The sequence below is a fragment of the Scyliorhinus canicula genome, chromosome 28, assembly GCF_902713615.1.
Source record: "Scyliorhinus canicula chromosome 28, sScyCan1.1, whole genome shotgun sequence".
Lineage (NCBI taxonomy): Eukaryota > Metazoa > Chordata > Chondrichthyes > Carcharhiniformes > Scyliorhinidae > Scyliorhinus > Scyliorhinus canicula.
Genome location: NC_052173.1, coordinates 10,931,269 through 10,950,456, shown reverse-complemented (window position 1 = coordinate 10,950,456; position 19,188 = coordinate 10,931,269). Strand labels below are relative to the sequence as shown.

The 19,188-nt window shown below is 47.2% G+C and overlaps 2 protein-coding genes across 4 annotated transcripts in view; one reads left to right on the top strand and one right to left on the bottom strand.

Moving 5' to 3' along the window:
- Positions 1 to 645, top strand: part of cers5 (ceramide synthase 5) — a 100,100-nt gene extending 99,455 nt beyond the window's left edge. For both annotated transcript variants that reach the window (XM_038786604.1, XM_038786603.1), the window contains one exon: positions 335 to 645. In XM_038786604.1, the coding sequence (XP_038642532.1) occupies positions 335 to 496 (162 nt within the window). In that variant the 3' untranslated portion in view covers positions 497 to 645. The remainder of the gene's footprint in view (positions 1 to 334) is intronic.
- A 9,329-nt stretch (positions 646 to 9,974) lies between these two features.
- Positions 9,975 to 18,287, bottom strand: LOC119958125 (cytochrome c oxidase assembly protein COX14 homolog). 2 transcript variants are annotated; one of them, XR_005458962.1, is made up of 2 exons: positions 18,010 to 18,287; positions 9,975 to 11,454 (listed from the first exon to the last, which is right to left on the bottom strand). XR_005458962.1 is itself a non-coding variant. In XM_038786384.1 (2 exons), the coding sequence occupies exon 2, from the start codon at positions 11,442 to 11,444 to the stop codon at positions 11,268 to 11,270; it is 177 nt and encodes a 58-aa protein (XP_038642312.1). In that variant the 5' UTR covers positions 11,445 to 11,454; positions 17,988 to 18,136; the 3' UTR covers positions 11,120 to 11,267. The 2 variants fall into 2 exon arrangements, 1 of the variants encoding a protein (XP_038642312.1); XM_038786384.1 differs by having other exon boundaries at positions 11,120 to 11,454; positions 17,988 to 18,136.
- Between the last annotated feature and the right edge of the window lie 901 nt (positions 18,288 to 19,188).

The window sequence follows — 19,188 nt, the reverse complement described above, 5'->3', positions numbered from 1 at the left end:
TTTCTTTCTCTCCTCTGTTGTGGGAGTGGGAGGAGGGGTAGACTTTGCTTCAAGCTCGGCTCAGCATGGATCCAATATAATCAGGAACTTGCCTCGTTAGAGAATTGGTCCAGACCACAAACCAAAACCTGGGTGGTGTTGCTGCCGGGTAACTAATGCAACCTAACACAAGTCCTGCACTGAATGGAGAGACAGGAGTTTGATGCAAATGACCAAAAGTTGTATTTTTTGTCATACGATTCTAGCTTTGAAACTGATACTGATGGATGAGCAGGCAACAATGTAGAACTACCTGACATACGTAAATATCGTTCAAATTTTCTCTTCAATGCAGGTCTCGAAGGATGATCGGAGTGACATTGAGAGCAGCTCTGATGATGACGATTCCATGACTAACGGCACAAAGCTCCATCACTACAATCCCTCCAAAGGAGCCAACAGCACGAATGGGACCAATGGTCACGTCACCACTGGATCATGGGCAGGAGACTATTAGTCTCCGTGAACTGTGGAACGTGGGTTAGGCAAAGGCAGGATAGCTGCACGGAAAACAGCCAAGCACTGGACAGTTTTATTTTTTAATTTAATAAACTGGGTGTTGCTGTGTGGGACCCGAGGGAGGCTGCCTGTTCAGTCACTTCCACATACAGGCATTTTTCCTTTATTCTCGTTCATTCTGCTTTAGCAATATGAGAAATTGGAATGCAGCTTTAAATGGGATTGGATGGAGCTACACTGAGGATTCTATAGACCCATCTTATTCCATTTAACAACCTGCACTGCTTTAAATGGGTTTTGTGCAATTTGTCGAATTGCTAAAGGTGTGGTTTACATTTCGGGCCTGTTATTGTTGTGTTTCTTCGTCCTATATTTTGTAACTCGTTAAGTGCAAAATGGCAAGTCGAGCTGAGAGAGAGCCAGAAATCTGAAACAAAAAAACCCAAGAGGATTGTGTCATCGGTTTTTACCTGATGGGGCTTCAAAATATCGTTGGGTTGGGGCTTGAATTTCCACCATCCCGGCGATGTGGGGTATTTTATAGAAAGGAATTGAGTAATCCAAAGAATCAAGAGTTCTGGGCACGGGTCCAAATTGTAATTTCTGTGGGTGTCATTTCACTGTTGACCCATAGTTTTGTATTAAAACACTAGGTTCCGGTGCACAACTGTGTGTGTGTGTGATGAGCAGTGTGTGTGTGTGTGTATATGTGTGTGTTGAGCAGTGTGTGTGTTGAGCAGTGTGTGTGATGAGCAGTGTGTGTGTGTGATGAGCAGTGTGTGTGTGCGATGAGCAGTGTGTGTGTGTGATGAGCAGTGTGTGTGTGTGATGAGCAGTGTGTGTGCGCGATGAGCAGTGTGTGTGATGTGTTGTGTGTGTGTGATGTGATGAGCAGTGTGTGTGTGTGTTGAGCAGTGTGTGTGATGAGCAGTGTGGGTGTGTGATGAGCAGTGTGTGTGTTGAGCAGTGTGTGTGTGATGAGCAGTGTGTGTGTGATGAGCAGTGTGTGTGTGTGTGATGAGCAGTGTGTGTGTGTGATGAGCAGTGTGTGTGCGCGATGAGCAGTGTGTGTGATGTGTTGAGCAGTGTGTGAGATGAGCTGTGTGTGTGTGATGTGATGAGCAGTGTGTGTGTGATGTGATGAGCAGTGTGTGTGATGTGTTGAGCAGTGTGTGAGATGAGCTGTGTGTGTGTGATGTGATGAGCAGTGTGTGTGTGATGTGATGAGCAGTGTGTGTGTTGAGCAGTGTGTGAGATGAGCAGTGTGTGTGTGATGTGATGAGCAGTGTGTGTGTGTGTGTTGAGCAGTGTGTGTGTGTGTGTTGAGCAGTGTGTGTGTGATGTGATGAGCAGTGTGTGTGTGTGTGTTGAGCAGTGTGTGTGTGATGAGCAGTGTGTGTGTGTGTGTTGAGCAGTGTGTGTGTGATGTGATGAGCAGTGTGTGTGTGTGTGTTGAGCAGTGTGTGTGTGATGAGCAGTGTGTGTGTGTGTGTTGAGCAGTGTGTGTGTGTTGAGCAGTGTGTGTGTGATGTGATGAGGTGTGTGTGTGATGTGATGAGCAGTGTGTGTGTGTGATGAGCAGTGTGTGTGTGTGATGAGCAGTATGTGAGATGAGCAGTGTGTGTGTGTGATGAGCAGTGTGTGTGTGTGATGAGCAGTGTGTGTGCGCGATGAGCAGTGTGTGTGATGTGATGAGCAGTGTGTGTGTGATGTGATGAGGTGTGTGTGTGATGTGATGAGCAGTGTGTGTGTGTGATGAGCAGTGTGTGTGTGTGATGAGCAGTATGTGAGATGAGCAGTGTGTGTGTGTGATGAGCTGTATGTGAGATGAGCAGTGTGTGTGTGTGATGAGCAGTGTGTGTGTGTGATGAGCAGTATGTGAGATGAGCAGTGTGTGTGTGTGATGAGCTGTATGTGAGATGAGCAGTGTGTGTGTGAGATGAGCAGTGTGTGTGAGATGAGCAGTGTGTGTGTGTGATGAGCAGTATGTGAGATGAGCAGTGTGTGAGATGAGCAGTGTGTGTGTGAGATGAGCAGTGTGTGTGTGTGATGAGCAGTGTGTGTGTGTGATGAGCAGTATGTGAGATGAGCTGTGTGTGTGTGTGATGAGCAGTATGTGAGATGAGCTGTGTGTGTGTGTGATGAGCAGTATGTGAGATGAGCTGTGTGTGTGTGTGATGAGCAGTGTGTGTGTGTGATGAGCAGTGTGTGAGATGAGCTGTGTGTGTGTGATGAGCAGTATGTGAGATGAGCTGTGTGTGTGTGATGAGCAGTATGTGAGATGAGCGATGAGCAGTGTGTGATGAGCAGTGTGTGTGTGTGATGAGCAGTATGTGAGATGAGCGATGAGCAGTATGTGAGATGAGCAGTGTGTGTGTGTGATGAGCAGTATGTGAGATGAGCAGTGCAAACCCTCTTGATAATTGGATGCTGAGGAAGATGACTCTCCTGTTGGTCTCTGCGTAGTATTTTGAGTGGTCAGTTAGTTTTGTTTCTATTGAATACAAAGTAATTCCACTTGTGTGGTTTGTGGAGCCAAAATGCAGCGAGCACATTGCTGTTACTGGGCAGTCTAACACTGCCAAATTTCGTTTTGCCGTTTATTGGGAGCGCCAAATGCTCCTCGTGTTGCAGCAGTCTATTGAAGGGATGATGTTGTTTTCAGGCACAAAAAACAGACAATCCTCTGACCTATGTTTCTGTTTAACTTTTATTGACTGGGGTGGAGGAGGATTGAAAACGAATTTCTCCCTCTCCAAATAGTGATGGCTCAAGGTTATAAAGGTTTCAATGCTGTCCTGTACTAAAGTGGGGATTATATTTTTTGGACTAGTTTGGTTCTGGTTAGATTAAATCTCAATGAGTATAACAATTTTTTTTTTAAATTATGCTGGTTTTTAAAAAAAATTGCCTTCAAAAATAATCCACCCAAATATCTGATTTTTAGAGGTGACTTGGACAATGCTTTAACCTGACCCTGTGTGTTCCTCAAAGAAAGACTGTTTTTAAACGTTTCCATACTTGTTGCAAATAGCTGTTAACGTCTCTCACTCCAAAATTGCTGCGAATGAGTATTTGTGTGCAAGCCGTTCTGATAAGTTTGTTTACAAGTTGTAGAGTTTGTCTTTTTAAACTTAAACTAAAAAAAATGCAGTAGTTGCAGCTACACAACCTGTTTTCTCGAAAGGAAAAAGATTGTCTTTTACTTGTGCTTTTGGGGCGATCTGAGTGGTATAGCCAAACGGGATCTGTGGAAATATTGGTTTACGGGTGATTGAAAAGGTGCTTCCCCGAGTTGAATTTCTGAGCCCTGATTTTTTTTTTTCGTATTTCAAATGAAGACATAAATTATATTGATGTAAAGCAAATAACAGTACAATGTCATTTTGGTATATTTTTCTTAATTTTCTTTTGAAATTCAGAATCTGGCTCTGGAAGCCTAGAAGCAATTTTTGAATTTGATGTCCTCTTCCCACCCTCACAGCGTTTAGATTGTTTTGTGTGAGGCTAAATTCCATCGCTGCTTCTCTCTCTCTCTTTCTCCCCCTCCCCCCCCACGCCCAAAAGCTGCTGACTTCCTGGAGTGTTGTTCCATGGGTGCCAGCAGCCCTTTAGGATGTTGCCCATGACACCCCATTTCTCGCCAGGGCCTCTATTCTCCTCCACTTGTCCGCTCTCCATATGCAGGGGTCATTGAAATAAGGTCGTGAGCAAGGAGAACTGTTTCCCATGTAGGCTGGAGCCAGTCACAGTGCCCTCTGCTGCTAACCTGGCTGATAGTTAACTCCGCACAGACCAGGGATCAAACCGGGGTCTGTCTTGGTTTTATGGCTCCAGTACCAAATCGCCACCATTTGGACTGTCGCCAGCAATTGAGCTCACCCGCCTTCTCGAGACCTTTCTGTTGCCAGAGAAACATTCACCTCAATGAGGGTTCGATCTGAAGCAAGTTTCCAGGTTTCTTTCACTGGTAAAGTGTTGTGCGCAATGCTCTTTACGGTAACCAGGGCATATTGTTAACTGAATATAGATGTTTGGAAGTATGATTTCAAGATTGACAGTAGCACAGCTAATAATGTACAGGGCCAGTGAGTCAGTGTTGAAGATGAGATAGGTTTTGTTATTGCCAGCCTGTTCTTTATATTTGAAGCACAGGATAGTGCATAGTATAGTACAATATAGATGAATCGTCTCACCAAATATAATGTCCAAGTTATTTAACCGCCAAGCCCATCATTTTGGGTCGGTTCGCACACAGGAATGGTGTTTGAAGTCTTGGGTGCCATAAGGGATTGTTGCTTACCTCTCTTGCATGCTCCCTCACACTTTTTTGGTCTACCTCCTCCTCAGTCCCATCGTTGGAAGTTGGCAACTTTTTTTGAGTAATGGTTTGCAAGCACTGTTAATGCCATTGGCTGCTGGGAGGAATGGGATACTAATCCCTCTGTACACTTCACCCCAACCCACCCCCAGACAGAGTGACACCACGGCCTGATGAAGGCAGACTGGTGGATCAAGTCTCTAACCTGGTGCAATACATTCCGGCTCAGTGTCTTAAAAAGAGCTGGGTAAAAGTCTGAGTGAAATTGGCACAGTTTCAGTACTGATGTTTATTGAAGGGGTGTTATTTTCCATATTGCATGGCTAATCTGAAGCCCTTGATGTTTTCTTGTGCTCCGTGTCATTTGTGTTCAGATCAATTTCAGCAGAATCACTTGCATCGACATACACAGCGCTGCTAAACACTACTGGAAAAACTGGGCCTGAAATTTCTTGCCATAGAGAAAGTGCAACCTTTTGGTGCTGCTGGACGGGGATAGACTAAATTTCTGGTACACCTGCTCTGTATATTGTCTGTAAGATGATGCAATTGTGTGTCAGCTGCAAGTTCTTGACCCAAGTGGTCTGTACTCCACTTCTCACCTGATCTCTAGATTTGCACTTTTTTTTTTAACTTAATTAAACCAATTCATTTTTTCCAATTAAGGGGCAATTTAGCATGGCCAATCCACCTACTCTGCACATCTTTGGGTTGTGGGGGTGAAACCCACGCAGTCACGGGGAGAATGTGCAAACTCCACACGGACAGTGACCCAGAGCCGGGATTGAACCTGGGACCTTGGCGCCGTGAGGCAGCAGTGCTAACCACTGCGCCACCGTGATGCCCCCGAGATTTGCACCGTTAACCACTGAGAAGCCATTAACACGATGATTTGACTATTAGTTTTGAGATTATAGAAGGCGTCGAGGAGTGTTTTTATATTTAAATGATGGTTAAATCGCTGATTGAAAGCGGAGCAGAATTTATTTTGGAACATGGTTAACGCAGCCAGCAATTGGTTTGTACATATGAGTGTTGCTTTATTTAAACCCTATAGACTGAGGGACTTTCTTTAAAGGATGTGACCCTCCGCATCTAGTTTGTGTTAATTTCTGGAGTCTCTATTAAGATCCTTAATGTGGAATGACCATAAAGATGCCAGTCTGGGCTCTTTGAATGACTGCATAGGAAAATTACAGACTACAGAGACTTTGACCCACAAAACAATTGATTTTACAATTGGTCTAAAACGCCTTCTCACCTGACGGTGTTCTCGTTGACAAACTGTAGAGGATTATGGGAGATGACTCAAAAACAATGGCACAGTTGACCAGAACTTGGTCCCACTTGCATTTCTAATGAAGGCTGCACTTTAAAATGGTTTTGCCCTGAACACACACGTTCACGTTTATAATCTGCCCTCCCCATGTAAGCTAGGTGATTTGTTCCTCCCACATGATCTTCTACCAGCTGGGTTCACCGGTATCGCAAAATGGTTCTTGACCAATTTAATCTTCAATACATGGGGTTGGAAAATAATTCACTGTCAAGTGCAGAATTTCCTTGAAATGTACAGCCTGTGATGTTGAGATTCCAATAATCATTTCTCCCATTTTCAGTTTTCTGGAGGCAGCAGTAATTTGGCCCGAAAGACGTGCTGTTAGGTGAATTGGACATTCTGAATTCTCCCTGTGACCCAAACAGGTGCTGGAATGTGGTGACTAGGGGGCTTTTCACAGTAACTTCATTGCAGTGTTAATATAAGCCTACTTGTGACAATAAAGATTATTATTATTGTAGCAAACTCGCACTCTGTCTTGAATTGTGAAAAACGTGGTGCTGCTAGGCCGCTTTGTGGATAGCTTAGTGGAGAGGTAGAAGGGTTAGGGTACAAGACTAGTGTAGGACATTTTGAATTCTGTAATAAAGTCTGCATTTTACATTTTAATATTTGTGTTTGCACTGGTGAAACTGACATCAGCAGAAGCGAATCGTGGCAAAGCCCACCCATTGACTGAAATATTCTCCGCAGAAATGGTGCACATGTCCCCCAAAAGCTGTTGACTGAAGGGGCAAGGTTTTATGCGAGAACAAAAAGTACTTTGTGTGAAAGTAATCGATTCATTTCCCTCCTTTTTATTTCTTTGCAGGCAAAATAGATACTAAATTATGTTTCCTCAGTGCAAAAACAGGCCTGTAAAATGCCTCAACACTGTTAAAACTGCAACCAGAGAAGATTCCAGGCATGTACTGTTGGTCTAACACCAGGCTGGATACAGCTTGCATTTAATCACAGCTGATGCTAAGCTTTTGAAGTAGATCTATTAAATGCATTGCGTCTGGCTAGGAAGCCTGTGGGAGCAGGCCTGACTTTAGGTGAGAATAACTAAACATCTCTCTGGAAAAGAAGAGAATATAGCTCAAGCATTCTTCTGGGAAGAGAATAGTCTTGAATACTTTTTTTAAAAATTCCTACCCTCCAACCTGTCTATTACCACCACCTCAGACAATGTTTCCTGTCAAATCCTTTCTCTTTTTATATGGAAAGGTGGGGAGGAAAGTGGTATTCCAGTACCTGTCAGTGATTCTATGATGTCGTGTGTGCCTTTCACTTTTTTGGTCCTTTTTCAGCTTTATGAGCTGCATATTTGAACTTTAGCCTCGTAATTGTCTGCCAACCTGCATGTTGTGTCTATTTTTGTCTGTGGCAGTTGCGTTCATAGAAATTTCACGATAGTCAGGCACTCATTTTCTGGAAGATTTGCCAACCTCTCTGGCACAAATGATGTCAGCAAGTGTGTGTCTGTGTTGTGACCTAAGCAGATGAATCTTTGATCTCTCATCACGTAACTAAGTATTAGGATATTTTCAAATTGACAGCGAGACCCTGAGCTTCTCACTGCGCTGCAGACTCTGCAAGTTTCCTCCGCGTCCTTCAGGATGATGCCCTTGTAACTGGTATGAATTTGTGACAGAAAATGTCCACTGTTCAATTTTTGGTATCCCTGGTCAACTGGCATGTATTAACAATGCCTGGTCCTGCTGCCTGCTCATTTCTCCTCCTTGTGTGACTCCTCTTTGTTTTTTCTTTAACTTGTTGGAGGGGGAGGCAGTTGCGGCAAGGAGAATGGACCCCTGTTATCCAAAGTTAATTTTTGGTCCAGGAATTCACTAGCCATATTTAAATTCTGGGCATGACCTAGCACTAGTGCTATGCCATGCTTGTGCCTACACTGTTGCCATCCAAATCATCATTCTACATCTAATTTGATTTGGGTGTCTCCGTATTATACAGCTAGCATCTTGAGTCAGTATATTCTAATGTGTGCAGCCTGGAAAAGCTGGGATGGATTTGGGACCAATGAATCCTCTGGAGATCACTGAAATACGATATAGAAAGCAGTGATTTCAAAATTGCAAACTGGATCTCATTTTAAATAAAGTGACTTGGTCTATGTAACATTGCTTCCTTACTTTATTAAAAGATTTACAATTTAAATCAATCTTTTGAATGGATTGGTCTCTTTTGAATTTTTGTAATACCATTCTGGACCAGTCATAATGAAGTGATGGAACTTGTACCAATAATAATCTTTATTATTGTCACAAGAACATTAACATTGCAATGAAGTTACAATAACTGGGCGTGATCTGTCATGGTTTGTGGTTGTGCTGTTAGAGTCAAATGGTATAACTGAATAAATGGTCAATGATTATTTTTTTTTTCAGTCCTAGTATCTGACCACGTTATCAACCATTTGGAGTTTGCTGTAAGGAGGCCTGAAAGCTAAAGGAAAAAATAAATTGTTCCAAAATGGAATATACTCTCTTTATTTGAGAAAAATTAATAAAAAAACCCCAAAGACTCAAATGATATTACTACCTGCTGTGAAACTGAGCCAGGTTCAATTACTGGTTAGTCGTGGGTTAGGCAATCTCAACATTGGGTTGGAGGAAGGAGGTAAGGAAGGGAACACAACTCGTATCTGTGTCGTGAAGGAGACCGGAAAACAGTCAGTATTTCCACTTTAGTGAAATTCCTGTGTGGGAGCAATGGTTTCTTGGTGGATGCTGAGAACAAATGCCCACTGTCAGCCTGGAGTGTTTCCATTTTGTGCGGGAGGTTCTAATTGTTGAGTATGTAGAATATATATTTTAGTGACAAAGTCCTATCTTGGTGTTAGATAGTTGAAGTAATTGACTATAATGGGTGCCTGAACTGATGTGGGGAGGAAAAGCCAACGAGGTTACTTTTTGTTGGATGCGGCACCAACTCTTTTCGGTTTGTTTTCATGTTGAACTGTTAATATTACTGTCGAATATTACTTTTCAGTTTTACTGTGCCTTTTTCAAACCCTGCAGAATGGTTGCTGAGTCCCCGAGCCAGCCTATTGCTGGCTGCAGCATAGAGTCACCAGCATGCCAGTGACTAGATCGGAGTGGCTTTAGCAATGGGAGTGATTGGGGGAAAGGACGGCACTGTAATAACCAAAATAAATACTGTCTTGCATTTTAATCAATGCATCAAAATTTCTGTCAATACAGACTAATGTTTGCAAGATAACAAGCTGTGGATGTGTTGGTGGAGGTTCCTCTGTTCGTTCTTGTTGATTCAATGTGTTTTTTTACTGGGTACACTGCAATAAAAGTGTCATTAAATATTTTAAATTGAATGTTTCCATTTTATTTTCTCACAATTGATTTAAGTGTGTGGATTGAAATCCCATAGAGTTTGAAAGCCAAGTTGCCAGTTGATGTGAATGGGGATACAGCCCTTTTTGAACTATGACGACAACTTGAATGTCCCAAAATCACCCATTCGCTGCAGTGGGCCTGCAGAATGCCACCTGTAATTTCAGAATCGGGATTACTAGTGGTGGGGTGGCTATTTAAGCAGAAAATGGAATTTTGTGACTGTCACGCCAGGAATGTAACATTATTTTGGGGAAAATACAAATTTAGAAAATCTGTAACCATCAGGGATTTGTCACACTGAACACATGGTGCATTTGACTCAATCTTCAATTGGAGGTAGTTCTCATTAGGATTTGGTTTATTTCCTGAATCGCTTTTCAGGTCCTTAAACTCCCTAAATGTTATTTTTCAGAGTAGTAGCTTCAATAAATTAACAAACGAAAATCCTCCTGCACACCAGTGCACATTGTGGATTGTATGTCAAATAACTGTACATTTTTTTAATACAGAGATACATTTAGAATCATGCAGGGCAGTTACTGAGGCCAAGTTCAGGTTAATATTCTGGCTATGTACCCTTAATCAGAACTAAAATTGAAAATACTCTTCGGAGCTTGCATGAAGAATAGACAAGGTACCAAGGGGTGAACAATAATGAGAGCAAACTGCACCCCCAGTAAGCCTCTATTTTTAATTAAAAGGTTTAAAACAGCCTCAGTAACTGTCCTGCATGTACATGAGTATTCAACACTAATAATTTCTAATGTATATCTATTATGTACAATTATTATTGCACCTATTGTGCAGTTTGACATACAAACCACATTTGTTAGTACCCATATGTATTGTACAAGCAAAGCATTGGTGTGGAGGAGAGGCTGCAATGTTTAGCATCCTACCTGCCACCATTAAATAATCGACTCCCTCCACCCCCAGCATTCTGTCTGGTCTGCACAACATTCTGCAAATCCAGCCACAATGCACCAACCACCTTGCAAAACCATGACTGCTACCACCTAGAAGAACAAGGGCAGCAGAGGTATGGAAACAGAGGACTTGCTCCACCATTCAATAAGATCATACCATTTCTGTAAAATTTGTTTCAAAACTCAGTGATTTACGAGTACCCACCAAATTATGCACCATCCTAACTTTGAACGATAATTGCCATCCCTTCACTTGGTCAAAATACTGTCTCAAGACATCTTGTCATGCAAACCCCCCACCCCCCACCTGGAGGTTCCCCAAGTCACTCACCATCCTGACTTAGAAATATAGCAGCTGTTTCCTCACTGTCACTGGGTCAAAATCGTGGGACTCCCTCCCTAACAGCACTGTGGGTGTACCTACACCACATGGACTGCAGCGGTTCAAGAAGGCAGCTCACCACCACCTTCTCAAGGGGCAATTAGAGATGGGCAACAAATGCTGGCCTAGCCAGCGACGCCCATGTCCTGTAAATGGATTTAAAAAATGTTTAAATTGAAATGCTTTGCTTTTAAGTGTGAGGAATAGAGGCTACAATTCAGTTTTCTAGTTAAAGATAAGCCAGCTCACCTGTCAAAACTTAAACTAATGGTCAAAGTTACACCACACAGCAGAAAATAATTTTCAAACATAACTATTTATCCACATCTTAATTTTTCTACTGAATAGGTTTTAAAAACTGATTCTGGTCATTACATAACGTTAAATATCATTCATTTTTGTCACACAGTAGAAAGAGGCTTTTGCTTCCCATGGCTTGGACAGCTTAGTCCTTTATAATTTCATTGACTTGTTCTTCAGCCGCTGCCTTTAAGGTCTTTTGCCTCTGGAAGAAACGGTAGGCACGGGCACTACACAGGTAACCACCATATACTGTCAGTAGTATCATCGATCCCGAGAACATCCTGTAGCCAAGGTCTGCAAGTCTTTTGGAGGACACCATTGTGGCAGATCTGAAACACACGCATAGCTTTAGAAACAAAGACTTGAACCTTTCGAAAATCTTTCATGATCAGTGTCTCAGTGCTTTGCAGCAATGAAGTTCTATAAATGGAGGTCACTGCTTTAAAGTTGGAAACATAACGGGTAATTTGCACACAGCAAACTCCCACAACAATGTGATGAGATAAAAACAAATTACCGCGGTGATTAAGGCTAAGAGGGGGCCGACAGTGACCCTTTTGAGCCTTAATCACCCCCCATTTACATTCCTTTTGTCTTCTGTCCTCGACATCTTTGTCAATCTCCAACTATCGCTGGCCCCCCTATCCAGCCTCACCGCTCTCCCCAGTACAGTATAAATCTGACCCTATTTCCACTTCTCTCCACCTCTAGTGTCATCCAGGCTTGCAATGTTAGCTCCCTTCTCTCCCCACAGATGCTGTCAGACCTGCTCAGATTGTCCAGCATTTTCTGTGATAATGAGATAATTGTTTTTGATGCTGATTTTGAAGGATGGAAGAGTTATTGAAAGGCACCAGGACTAAATGAATCCAGATTCCCTACAGTGCAGAAGGGGGTCATTCTGCCTATCATGTCTACACTGGCCCTCTGAAAGAGCACTGTACCCACCCTATCCCCGTAATCCTATCTAATGTACACATCTTTGGACTAAGGGGCAATTTAACATGGCAAATCCACCTAACCTGCACATCTTTCGGACTGTGGGAGAACGTGCAAACTCCAGAGTTACCCAAGGTCAGAACTGAACCCGAGTCCTTTGTGCTGTGAGGCAACTGTGCCACCAAGATGCATCCAAGGATACGAAGGGCAATTGGAGAAATATTGACCATAATTTTCCAGTTGTCCTTAGACTCCGGGATGGAGCCAGAGGACTGGAGAATTGTAAATGTTGCACCCTTGTTCAAAAGGTACAAAGATAAGCTTAGAAACTACAGGTCACTGAAAGGGGCAACACAGGTGGAGAAGGTAGTCAAGAAGGCATACGGCATGCTTGCCTTCATCGGCCAGGGCATTGAGTATAAGAATTGGCAAGTCATGTTGCAGCTGTATAGAACCTTAGTTAGGCCACACTTGGAGTATAGTGTTCAATTCTGGTCACCACACTACCAGAAGGATGTGGAGGCTTTAGAGAGGGTGCAGAAGAGATTCACCAGGATGTTGCCTGGTATGGAGGGCATTAGCTATGAGGAGAGGTTGAATAAACTCGGTTTGTTCTCACTGGAACAAAGGAGGTTGAGGGGCAACCTGATAGAGGTCTACAAAATTATGAGGGGCACAGATAGAGTGGATAGTCAGAGGCTTTTTCCCAGGGTAGAGGGGTCAATTACTAGGAGGCATAGGTTTAAAGTGCAAGGGGCAAGGTTTAGAGGAGATGTACGAGGCAAGTTTTTTTTTTTACACAGAGGGTAGTGGGTGTCTGAAACTCGCTGAAGGAGGAGGGGGTGGAAGCAGGGACGACAGTGACATTTAAGGGGCATCTTGACAAATACATGAATAGGATGGGAATAGAGGGATACGGACCCAGGAAGTGTAGAAGATTCTAGTTTAGACAGGCAGCATGGTCGGCACAGGCTTGGAGGGCCGAAGGGCCTGTTCCTGTGCTGTACTTTTCTTTGTTCTTTAACCACGGTGGTGGGGAAGCTTCTAGATACAATAATCAACAACATTAACTGTGACTTGGGCAAATTCAGGTTAATTAAGAAAAGCCAGCAGATTAGTCAAAGGGAGATTGTGTTAAACTAGCTGGAGAGTTTTGAAGAGGTAACAGAGGGTACTGCTGTTGATGTTAAGTGGACTTCAAAAGATAAAGTGCCCCATAACAGATGTGTGAGCAAAATTCATGGAATAAAGTGAAAGGAGGAGCAATATGGATACAAAATTGGCTGAGTGACTGGAAACAGAGTAGTGGTTAATGGATGTTTTACAGGCTGGAGGAAGGTTTGTAGCAAAGTTTCCCATGGGTCAGTGCTCGTCAGTGATTTATAGACCTTATGTAAAGGGCACAACTCCAGAATGTGCAAATGATATGAACCTTAAAAGTATTATGAACAGTGAGGAGGATGGTGTAGAAATCATGAAAGACAGACAAGTTGATGGAATGAGAGGCCAAGAGTACAAGATGATCAGAGGATTAGATAGGTTGGACAGTGAGAGCCATTTTTCCTCGGATGGTGATGGCTAGCACGAGGGGACATAGCTTTAAATTGAGGGGAGATAGATATAGGACAGATGTCAGAGGTAGGTTCTTTACTTAGAGAGTAGTAAGGGCGTGGAATGCCCTGCCTGCAACAGTAGTGGACTCGCCAACACTAAACGCATTCAAATGGTCATTGGATAGGCATATGGACGATAAGGGAATAGTGTAGATGGGCTTTAGAGGGGTTTCACAGGTCGGTGCAACATCGAGGGCCGAAGGGCCTGTACTGCGCTGTAATATTCTATGTTCTAAAGTGGCAGATGAAATTTAATGCAGAAAAGTGTGATGTGATTCTCAGAAGGACACGAGACAATAATGGTTCAATTCTAAAAGGGGGTGCAGGAGGTGCATGAATGCATAAGTCATTGTGGTTAATAAACCAGTATTGTAGGCTTTGTTAATAGAGGCATAGGGTACAAAAGCAAGGAGGTTATAGAATCATCAGTGCAGAAGGAGGCCATTCAGTCTATCGAGTCAATTCTGTTAAACGTGGATAAAACACTAGTTCATCTTCAGCTGAGCTTGTGTCCAATTCTGGGTCTCAGGATTTAGGAAAGATGTGAAGGCAATAGAGTGTAGTAAAGATTCACGAGGATGGTTCCAAGACTGAAGAACTTCAGTTACATAGATGCACCTTGGAGAAGGTTGGGAGGAAATTTGATAGAGGCTGTCATGAGAGATCTGGACAGAGTAGATGGAGAAATTGTTACCATTAGTGAATGATGCCACGAGGAAATATATTTAATGCAGTAAGTGGTTAAGATCTGGAATATGCCACCTGCGAGTGTAATAGAGGCAGGTACAATCGAGACATTCAAGAGGGAATTAAACTTATCTGAACAGGAAGAATGGGCAGAGTTACAGGGAGACGGTGTGGAAATGGTGAATTGCTCACTTGGAGAACTGGTGCGGAAACGATGAGCTAAATGGCCTGTGCTAACAATTCTGCAATAAAAACTGCTGGGGTCAACAGTGAATTCTCCTGCTCTTCCTTGAAATAGTGCCAGAGGATCCTTGACATCCAGAGATGCAGATGATGCCTTGGTTTAAAATCTCATCTGAAAGCTGACACCACTAACAACGCAGAACTCCCTCAGTACTCCACTGGATGTTCAGCCTTGATTTTTCTGTTCATGTCCTGGTGCATAAACCAACAGTTTTCTGACTGAGGCAACAGACTGAGCCAAGATTGACAGTACTAGGGAGAAAAACCACTAGAAGCAAACTAGAACCAAGCTGTGATCCCCCCCTCCACCTCGGCCCCGCCATATTATCCTCCTGCTTGCTCAGGGAATGGTACATTACATTTTTCAGGTGGGTATTGGTTGCTGGCAAATTCATTTCTTTTTCCATTGTCTGCTGCTAACTAGGACTGCAATTCCAGTCCACTAAATACCATAATGTCCTCTGTAGAAATTGTACAAACAAACCCACACTGCAATAATAGAACCCACACGCACTGGCTAGGGTGGGTGTCTAAAATGTATCTCGATGTTAAATGACAAATAACAAATCAAAACGATGACAGTCTGACCTGGACAATACACATTCCCTTCCCCCAGCATCAGCTCAGTGAACCCAGGCCGGGGCTGTGCCCAGGCCCGGTATCCATAACCCAGGCAGGGGCTGTACCCGGGCCCAGTGTCCGTAACCCAGGCAGGGGCTGTGCCCGGGCCCGGTATCCATAACCCAGGCAGGGGCTGTGCCCGGGCCCAGTGTCCGTAACCCAGGCCAGGGCTGTGTATGTGCCCAGTGTCTGTAACCCAGGCTGGGGCTGTGCCCGGGCCCAGTGTCCGTAACCCAGGCCAGGGCTGTGTATGTGCCCAGTGTCTGTAACCCAGGCTGGGGCTGTGCCCGGGCCCAGTGTCCATAACCCAGGCAGGGGCTGTGCCCGGTATCCATAACCCAGGCAGGGGCTGTGCCCGGGCCCAGTGTCCGTAACCCAGGCCAGGGCTGTGTATGTGCCCAGTGTCTGTAACCCAGGCTGGGGCTGTGCCCGGGCCCAGTGACCGTAACCCAGGCCGGGGCTGTGCCCGGGCCCAGTGTCTGTAACCCAGACCGGGGCTGTGCCCGGGCCCAGGCAGGGGCTGTGTATGTGCCCAGTGTCTGTAACCCAGGCCGGGGCTGTGCCCGGGCCCAGTGTCTGTAACCCAGGCCGGGGCTGTGCCCGGGCCCAGTGTCCGTAACCCAGGCCGGGGCTGTGCCCGGGCCCAGTGTCGGTAACCCAGGCCGGGGCTGTGCCCGGGCCCAGTGTCCGTAACCCAGGCCGGGGCGGTGCCCGGGCCCAGTGCCCGTAACCCAGGCAGGGGCTGGGCCCAGTGCCCGTAACCCAGGCAGGGGCTGTGCCCGGGCCCAGTGTCTGTAACCCAGGCCGGGGCTGTGCCCGGGCCCAGTGTCCATAACTCAGGCCGGGGCTGTGTATGTGCCCAGTGTCCGTAACCCAGGCCGGGGCTGTGCCCGGGCCCAGTGTCTGTAACCCAGGCCGGGGCTGTGCCCGGGCCCAGTGTCCGTAACCCAGGCCGGGGCTGTGCCCGGGCCCAGTGTCCGTAACTCAGGCAGGGGCTGTGCCCGGGCCCAGTGTCCGTAACCCAGGCCGGGGCTGTGCCCGGGCCCAGTGTCCGTAACCCAGGCCGGGGCTGTGCCCGGGCCCAGTGTCCGTAACCCAGACCGGGGCTGTGCCCGGGCCCAGTGTCTGTAACCCAGGCCGGGGCTGTGCCCGGGCCCAGTGTCTGTAACCCAGGCCGGGGCTGTGCCAGGGCCCAGTGTCTGTAACCCAGGCCGGGGCTGTGCCAGGGCCCAGTGTCCGTAACCCAGGCCGGGGCTGTGCCCGGGCCCAGTGTCAGTAACCCAGGCCGGGGCTGTGTCCGGGCCCAGTGTCCGTAACCCAGGCCGGGGCTGTGCCCGGGCCCAGTGTCCGTAACCCAGGCCGGGGCTGTGCCCGGGCCCAGTGTCCGTAACCCAGGCCGGGGATGTGCCCGGGCCCAGTGTTTGTAACCCAGGCCGGGGCTGTGCCCGGGCCCAGTGTCCGTAACCCAGGCCGGGGCTGTGCCCGGGCCCAGTGTCCGTAACCCAGGCCGGGACTGTGCCCGGGCCCAGTGTCTGTAACCCAGGCCGGGGCTGTGCCCGGGCCCAGTGTTTGTAACCCAGGCCGGGGCTGTGCCCGGGCCCAGTGTCCGTAACCCAGGCCGGGGCTGTGCCCGGGCCCAGTGTCCGTAACCCAGGCCGGGGCTGTGCCCGGGCCCAGTGTCTGTAACCCAGGCCGGGGCTGTAACCCAGGCCGGGGCTGTGCCCGGGCCCAGTGTCCGTAACCCAGGCCGGGGCTGTGCCCGGGCCCAGTGTCTGTAACCCAGGCCGGGGCTGTGCCCGGGCCCAGTGTTTGTAACCCAGGCCGGGGCTGTGCCCGGGCCCAGTGTCTGTAACCCAGGCCGGGGCTGTGCCCGGGCCCAGTGTCTGTAACCCAGGCCGGGGCTGTGCCCGGGCCCAGTGTCTGTAACCCAGGCCGGGGCTGTAACCCAGGCCGGGGCTGTGCCCGGGCCCGGTGTCTGTAACCGAGGGCCGGGCTGTAACCCAGGCCGGGGCTGTGCCCGGGCCCAGTGTCTGTAACCCAGGCCGGGGCTGTGCCCGGGCCCAGTGTCTGTAACCCAGGCCGGGGCTGTAACCCAGGCCGGGGCTGTGCCCGGGCCCGGTGTCTGTAACCGAGGGCCGGGCTGTAACCCAGGCCGGGGCTGTGCCCGGGCCCAGTGTCTGTAACCCAGGCCGGGGCTGTAACCCAGGCTGGGGCTGTGCCCGGGCCCAGTGTCCGTAACCCAGGCCGGGGCTGTGCCCGGGCCCAGTGTCTGTAACCCAGGCCGGGGCTGTGCCCGGGCCCAGTGTCTGTAACCCAGGCCGGGGCTGTGCCCGGGCCCAGTGTCTGTAACCCAGGCCGGGGCTGTGCCCGGGCCCAGTGTCTGTAACCCAGGCCGGGGCTGTAACCCAGGCCGGGGCTGTGCCCGGGCCCGGTGTCTGTAACCGAGGGCCGGGCTGTAACCCAGGCCGGGGCTGTACGGCGGGTGGAGACGGTCTCTCGGGACGGGAGCTCCGGGTTACAGACGAAGCCGCCAAACCTGATTCCCCATCAGGGCCGTTTCTAACCGGAGCCCGGGGCCTCCGCTCAGAGCCGCATTTCCAACAAGAGGCCCGATTCCGAGTCACGCCTCACCGCGGGTGTCGGTGTCGCTACCCCGGCGCGAAGTCAACTCGCAGCCGCTGCGCCCGGAGCCGAGAGCGGGATTCAAACCGGAGCCGGTCCCCGAGGCCCCGCACTCACCGAGTCCGCGTCTCCCTCACCTGAACCCTAACCCCCTCTCACCCAATCCCAGTGTCCGTCCCTGCGGCGCTGCCTCACTCCCCAGGTTCCCCTCACCGGCTCCTTCCGTCTGCCTCCGCTCCCTCCGTCTGCGTCCAACTCCCTCCGCCTGGCTGCGGGCCAGCGGCTCGGCTTCAGGGGGAATCCCGGCCCATTCTGCCCAATGAAACAGGCGAGAAATATTCCAAATATTAGGGACGGGGGAGAAATATTCCAAATATTAGGGACGGGGAGAAATATTCCAAATATTAGGGACGGGGGAGAAATATTCCAAATATTAGGGACGGGGAGAAATATTCCAAATATTAGGGACGGGGGAGAAATATTCCAAATATTAGGGACGGGGAGAAATATTCCAAATATTAGGGACGGGGAGAAATATTACAAATATTAGGGACGGGGAGAAATATTCCAAATATTAGGGACGGGGGAGAAATATTCCAAATATTAGGGACGGGGAGAAATATTCCAAATATTAGGGACGGGGAGAAATATTCCAAATATTAGGGACGGGGGAGAAATATTACAAATATTAGGGACAGGTGAGAAATATTACAAATATTAGGGACGGGGGAGAAATATTCCAAATATTAGGGACGGGGAGAAATATTACAAATATTAGGGACGGGGAGAAATATTACAAATATTAGGGACGGGGAGAAATATTACAAATATTAGGGACGGGGGAGAAATATTACAAATATTAGGGACGGGGGAGAAATATTACAAATATTAGGGACGGGGGAGAAATATTCCAAATATTAGGGACGGGGAGAAATATTACAAATATTAGGGACGGGGAGAAATATTACAAATATTAGGGACGGGGAGAAATATTACAAATATTAGGGACGGGGGAGAAATATTACAAATATTAGGGACGGGGAGAAATATTACAAATATTAGGGACGGGGAGAAATATTACAAATATTAGGGACGGGGGAGAAATATTACAAATATTAGGGACGGGGGAGAAATATTCCAAATATTAGGGACGGGGAGAAATATTACAAATATTAGGGACGGGGAGAAATATTACAAATATTAGGGACGGGGGAGAAATATTCCAAATATTAGGGACGGGGAGAAATATTACAAATATTAGGGACGGGGGAGAAATATTACAAATATTAGGGACGGGGAGAAATATTCCAAATATTAGGGACGGGGGAGAAATATTAC